Here is a 6000-nt window from a genome sequence, read left to right as displayed (position 1 = left end):
AGTTCCGGTTGAGATTCTGACCCTATGTCACCATCTCGCGTCCGGAAAGAACTGGAACTGCTCCTACTCCAGTGAGGAGCCAATGGAGTTACCTCCTATGAATTTGGTCGTCGACTAAATCAGGATTGCAGGGATGTCACGACAATTGGAGACTATACATTACATGCTGCGATTGGTAGAAGCGCGGTGACTACTATGCAGGGAAAGTCAGAGAATAAAAAATAAGGTAAACATTAAAATTGGACTGCTCTTTCGCCTTCTTTGAGCCTTGACTCATTCGGCTTGCCGTCGTTGTCCTGGGATACCAAGAAACGCTGTGCCTTGAGCGTCCTGTATCTAGGGAGACGACAACATGGAGGCGGAGTGAGTTCTGAGAGTTGGTCCCAGGACCAGGGGAACGGCGCGAGCGGCCAAAGAAGGTATCTGTCCTGGAAGACCGCCTCCTTTGGGAAGTTGTGGCCAGGGGTCCCCTCCATGTCCCTTAGAGACCCCCTGTGGGACCGAGACTGAGGCGAGATCAGCCTGGGATCTCTTAGAGAAAGGAGGAACAGCTTTAAGTATTTTGATCACTTCATTTTACCAATTTCTTTCCCACTCCACACTACACGACGACCCACCACTTTTCCCACGGATCATATTAAGATTGTTTAGGTTGGAAATGAAGCAGATAAAGGAAGCTGATGACATATATATATATATATATATATATATATATATATATATATAGTTTATGTATATACAGTTTTTAAGTCCTCAAGTTTCAAAAATTGGATTTAAAAACAACCCCTACCTTGGCCTGTGTCTTCACAATGATTGCAGATGTGTGTCTTTTGAAAGAATAGCTCAAGCTGGTATGGAAGTTATGATTGTTAATTACGATTGTAATTATGATTGTAACATTGGTTTGTCTAGGGCTTTTTCAAATTCCCTATTTCATTCCAGGTTTACATCAACTTTATGAAATAAGATAATCCCCATTAGGTGAGACGACTGAGACTCAAGGAGATTGAGAAACTTGCCCATCTCAACAAACCTGGGCAGGTGCTGGAACCCAGCTCTCCTTGCTTCAAGATCATCGTTCACTTCCCTAAACCCTAAGACCTGATCTGGACCAGATTTCTACTCCATTGTCTCTAATTTCTTCTATATGTGATGATTGGAGACTTTTTCAGAGCCCCAAGGCAGTGACTATCTATAGAATCCCCTGAGGTCACTGACAGTAATGAGTCTGGCAGGACTACAAAGCCATCCAGTAGCAGAAAAGTAATGGGACTCTCCTCCCTGTCTCCCCAGCTTGCATTTCTTTGATTCCACCTGAACCGTCCTCCTTACAATTGAAGGTAAGGGTCTTGCCTGTCCATTGCCTAGCACTGGTACGTAACAGGCACTCAGTAAATGTTTTGTGAGTGAATGAATGAATGAGTGACTGAATGAATGAACCTGAGATATTCTCCTGGAGAGGTTTGGAGGTGTTGCTGGTTAGGAAAAACTGAGTCAACGGAATCTTTTGCTTTGGATGGTGGTGGGGAGAGTATGGAGAGTGTCTGATGAAATTGTATAAATTTCTAAAGGGTGACCATAACATTGTTTACTAAAGTGTAATATGTTATAATAAGGAGTTGAACCCTCACCTTGAAAAGAAGTAATTTTAGGCCAAATAAAAGACAGTTTACATTTACTCATAAATGACGTAAAGATTAAAATTCATGAGAAGGCCTTACAACACTGCTTGGCACAGAAGTTCTCAGTGAATGTCAGTAGAAGTTGTTACCATTTTTGAGATTGTTATTCAAAGAAGTGGGGAAGGACACTGTGGAGTCTGAAAAAAATATATATATGCTCAAAAAGATATTAAATTGATGCTGTCCAATATGGGAGCCACACCGGGGTGTGTATGCTGAAGGAAGTCTGCCAGAGGAAGAGGGGATTTGGAGTTTAGTCTCCATGTGTGTCTCCTAGAGCAGGGCCAAACACCCTCTGAGTATTCCGTGAAAGCTGTGGATTCTCTCCCTGGAAAAGAGCACTTCTCCAGATACATGACATTTTGCATATGATTTGCATATAACACTCACATATATTTGCATATAATTTCCAGCTGCAGTCTATCCAGGGATCCCTCTGCTCTAGAGGTTGATTCACTTATCCTTGGATTGAGTGATTATTTCAGTGAATGCTTACTTTAAACTTGGACTACAGGTTGCATACTGATGGAAGAAACCCCAAAGACCAAGAACCACCCAGTCTCATTTACCTCTTCTTTGCCCCTCCTCATAGGAGGCAAGTCACGCTCAGAAGCAACAAGCAGAGAGCAAAATCCAGATAAAGGTAATGCGAATGCTTTAGTCACACTCACTGGGGACTGACTGAGAAATGCCAACTGTGGCTATGGCAGGCAGAGCTGCACGGGCCTCATCCCCAAGTCCCTTTCCTGCATGGTGAATTTCTAGGCTCCTGGGCAAAGTGCTGGATCTTGTGTTCAGGCTCATTCCTCATGGTGTCACTCATACCTTGGTTCCAAAGCCGGCAAGCCGGCCCTTCTTCATGATCATGTTGGCCACAGCAAGTCTACTCCATCAGCCTCTCTTTTTGATGTCCCTCCTGTCTCCCCTGTGGTCTTTTCCTAACTCCAAATTGGCAAGAACTCCTGGTTTAGCCAGAGTGCTCCCCTTGGACTTGTGTTCCAGGTGTGTGATGCTCATCCAGGCAGCCCCAAGCCCCCTGATGAGGACCAGGGACAGTGGTGACTACACCATGAACTCCGGGTCCTGCCTGAGTACCAGCACCATGGCCATCCCCACCATCACTGGCAGCAGCGCGGCCCTGAGTGCCTGCAGTAGCAGCAACACCAGTGCCCACGTGAGGACATGTTCCGGGTGGGTGGGGCAGGGGCAGCAGGGCCGGGGAGAGGTGGCAGGGCAGGGGGGTAGGAATCTGCAAGGACCTGCCTCTCCTGCATAGATGGGGCACCAAGCCGACTGGAGTGGCGGCTGTGGGGAATGGGAGTGTGCGTGTGAAGAACTCTAGGGAGGTGCCCATCAGAGCTGAGAGAGTAGCCAGCGGTTTTCTCTTCCCTCAGAAAGTTCTTCTGGTCCTGATCCCTAGGACCAAGTGTTTGGCCAATATGTGGATCTGGCTGACTTTTTGCAGCTCTCAAGACTGTCTCTGTGTGACATGGCAGGGGTAGGGGGCAGTTGTCCCACAGGGTGCCTATGGGGTAAGAGTGTGTTTGGTGCAGCGTGTGTCTGTGTTGTGTGTGGATTCTCATGCCTCCTTAGGTGAGATGGTGCTTGCATTTGCCTTCCCGAGGACTGGGAGTCACCTCACCCCTCCACCTGTGCCATTCTGGGCCTATTTGCCCCAGATTCACTCACTGCCCTTCCCCACTCTGCTCTGTGCAGGCAGGAGATTGGAAATGAGGAGGAAGGGAGAAGCCAGGGTATTTCTGTCCCTCCATCTCTACTTTTCCGACAGTATTTCCATCAGAAGCTGCACTTCCGCATGACTCCAGCCCCCACCAGACAGGCCTCAGGGCTCTGAGAAGCCCACCAGCTCCCCTAACCTAGTGTGGCAGCAACTTCCTGAAGCTGCCAGCTTCTGAGTGACTTCACTATGCCTTGGCTGTGCACTAAATTCCTTGTTTCAAACACCCAAAGTGGCTTCTGTTTTCCTGACCCTGACTGATGCACCAACCAATATTTATAATAAATTGCCCTTGCCCACCCATGTCACCTTTCCCCTGTGGGTGAACCAGGAAAGGAAATACTATATTGGCCATCTGACACTCTCTGTACCTACTTAAACTGAGAGTGTAAGCTCCAACAGAGAAGAGGTGTGTCCGTCTTGTTCGCTCTTGTCTTGGCACCTAGCATAGTGTCTGGCACATAATATGTCGTCAATAAATATTTGTCAAATGGATGAATATATCTTTACATTAAGTAACAACATAGAAGCAATGCTTGGCCAAACATAAAATAAAATGGCCATGAGTGGAGTGTTCATAGCCATGGCTGGGGTAGGAAGAGATACTGGTTCATCTTCCCTTCTCTTTGCCTTTCCCCTTGCATCCGCCTCCACCCTCCTAGGGATCAGGTCATGAAGGATTTTCCATTATAGATGGGAAGTGTTGGCACACTGCACCTCTAGCATCATCAGGAGCTGTGCTTGGAGTGGCCCCCACATCAGGGTGGGGGTGAGGGCTTGTTTCAGGCAAATTTACTCATTCCCCTGCTCCATCAGCCAGTTGAGGGACAGGAAGAGGGAGTGGTGGCGTATCCTTGTGGTCTCAAAAAGTGCCTGGGATAGACCACCCCAGCTAGGAGAGGCTTCCATAGTGAAAGGGCAGGATGGGAAGGAAGGAAAGGAAAAGGCAGTACCCGAAGGGCGTGGTATCTTTGGGTGCATGGAGGAACAGAACAGACCAGCCGAGATCACTCAGTGCTGGATGGAACGGTCCAGGGAAGGCTTCAGGGGCAGGGTCACAGAGAATCTAGTTGGAAAAGCATTGTAGTGATTTCAGAAGTGGTAATACCTCACTCCAAGGCCGGCCTGCCCCTCACCTTCTGTCTCCAGACCATCCCCCAAGAGCCAGCAGTGGTGTAAGTCCTCACTTTCCAGAGATGGGAGATCTTTATCTGTTCTCTGGGTATTTGAATCTTACCTGGCTAACGCATCCTTTTTCTCCCCCTTTTCCCTGCCAACTGCACAGCCTGCCAGCTTCACGGGCACCCAAATATGCTTCCCAAAGAGGCAAGACAAAGTGAAGAAGAGGGTCATCTGGGGCATCGAGGTGGCTGAGGAGCTGCAATGGAAAGGCTGGGCACTGGGGAAGGAGGTCACCAAGAACCTGACTCTGAAAAATATATCCTTGAAAATCCAGAAGATGAAGTACAGGTATCAGAATGAGGGATCAGAGACCCAGCCCCTGAGTCCTCAAGCCCCTCAAACAGTCGCTCTTTTGAAAAAAAACAAAAACAAAAACCTTTAAAACTATCATATAAAATTAGAAAAGGGTATATAAAACATGCACAGTTTGAATAATTATTGAAAGGGGAACCCATGGGACCAAATCAATAAGAGTAATGTGTCTGAAGCTCACCTCCCATGTCGTGTCACATCCCTACTGGAACACCTTCCCTACCCATAAAGGTAACCATGATTGGACTTAGTGATAATGATTTTCTTGCTTTTCTCAAATGGATTTACCACCTACATTTCCATCCCTAAATGATATCATTTAATTTTGCCTTCTTATGAACTTGACATAAGTGGAATAATAGGGTATATATCTGTCTTTTATATATGTCTTTTATTTTTGTTCTGTTATGTTTTTAAGACTCATGTGCATGCAACTATAGTTCATCTTTTTCACTGCAGGATGATATCCCAATAGATGCTTATATTGTAGTATATTCATCCATTCTTCTGTTTTTTTTTTTAAATTTTTTTTCAAACCTTCATTTATTTTTGAGAGAGAGAGACAGAGCATGAGCAGGGGAGGGGGAGAGAGAGAGAGGGAGACAGAATCTGAAGCAGCCTCCAGGCTCTGAGCTGTTTGTTAGCATAGAGCCTGACGTGGGGCTCGAACTCATGAACCGTGAGACCATGACCTGAGCTGAAGTTGGATGCTCAACCAACTGAGCCACCCAGGCGCCCCTGGGTTGTATTTATTTTATTTTATTTATTTATTCTTGAGAGAGAGAGAGCGTGTGACCGGGGAAGGGACAGAGAGACACACGTAGAATCTGAAGCAGGCTCCAGGCTCTGAGCTGTCAGCACAGAGCCCAATTTGGGGCTGGAACCCACAAACTGTGAGATCATGACCTGAGCCGAAGTTGGATGCTCAACTGACTGAGCCGCCCAGATGCCCTCATCCGTTCTTCTGTTGAGGGATGTTTGGGTTGTTTTTGGTTTGAGACTGTTGTCAACATTCATGTATAGATCTTCACTTGCAAGAGTTTTTTCTAGGGTAGATACACAGAAGTAGAATTGCTGTGATCTAGG

At 46.7% G+C, this 6000-nt stretch overlaps 1 protein-coding gene across 15 annotated transcripts in view; it reads left to right on the top strand.

Annotated features, from left to right (window-relative positions):
- Positions 1 to 297: 297 nt before the first annotated feature.
- Positions 298 to 6000, top strand: part of CFAP65 (cilia and flagella associated protein 65) — a 35415-nt gene continuing 29712 nt past the window's right edge. For 4 of the 15 annotated variants that reach the window (XM_045034495.1, XM_045034497.1, XM_045034496.1 and 1 more), the window contains exons 1-5: positions 298 to 419; positions 943 to 1340; positions 2275 to 2325; positions 2685 to 2856; positions 4706 to 4890. In XM_045034495.1, the coding sequence (XP_044890430.1) occupies positions 2692 to 2856; positions 4706 to 4890 (350 nt within the window). In that variant the 5' untranslated portion in view covers positions 298 to 419; positions 943 to 1340; positions 2275 to 2325; positions 2685 to 2691. Of the gene's footprint in view, positions 420 to 942; positions 1341 to 2196; positions 2326 to 2684; positions 2874 to 4705; positions 4891 to 6000 lie in introns of those variants that run through there. The other 11 variants (XM_045034489.1, XM_045034490.1, XM_045034488.1 and 8 more) reach the window with 11 other exon arrangements.

Source organism: Felis catus, chromosome C1, assembly GCF_018350175.1.
Source record: "Felis catus isolate Fca126 chromosome C1, F.catus_Fca126_mat1.0, whole genome shotgun sequence".
Lineage (NCBI taxonomy): Eukaryota > Metazoa > Chordata > Mammalia > Carnivora > Felidae > Felis > Felis catus.
This window is presented reverse-complemented; position numbering and strand designations above follow the sequence as displayed.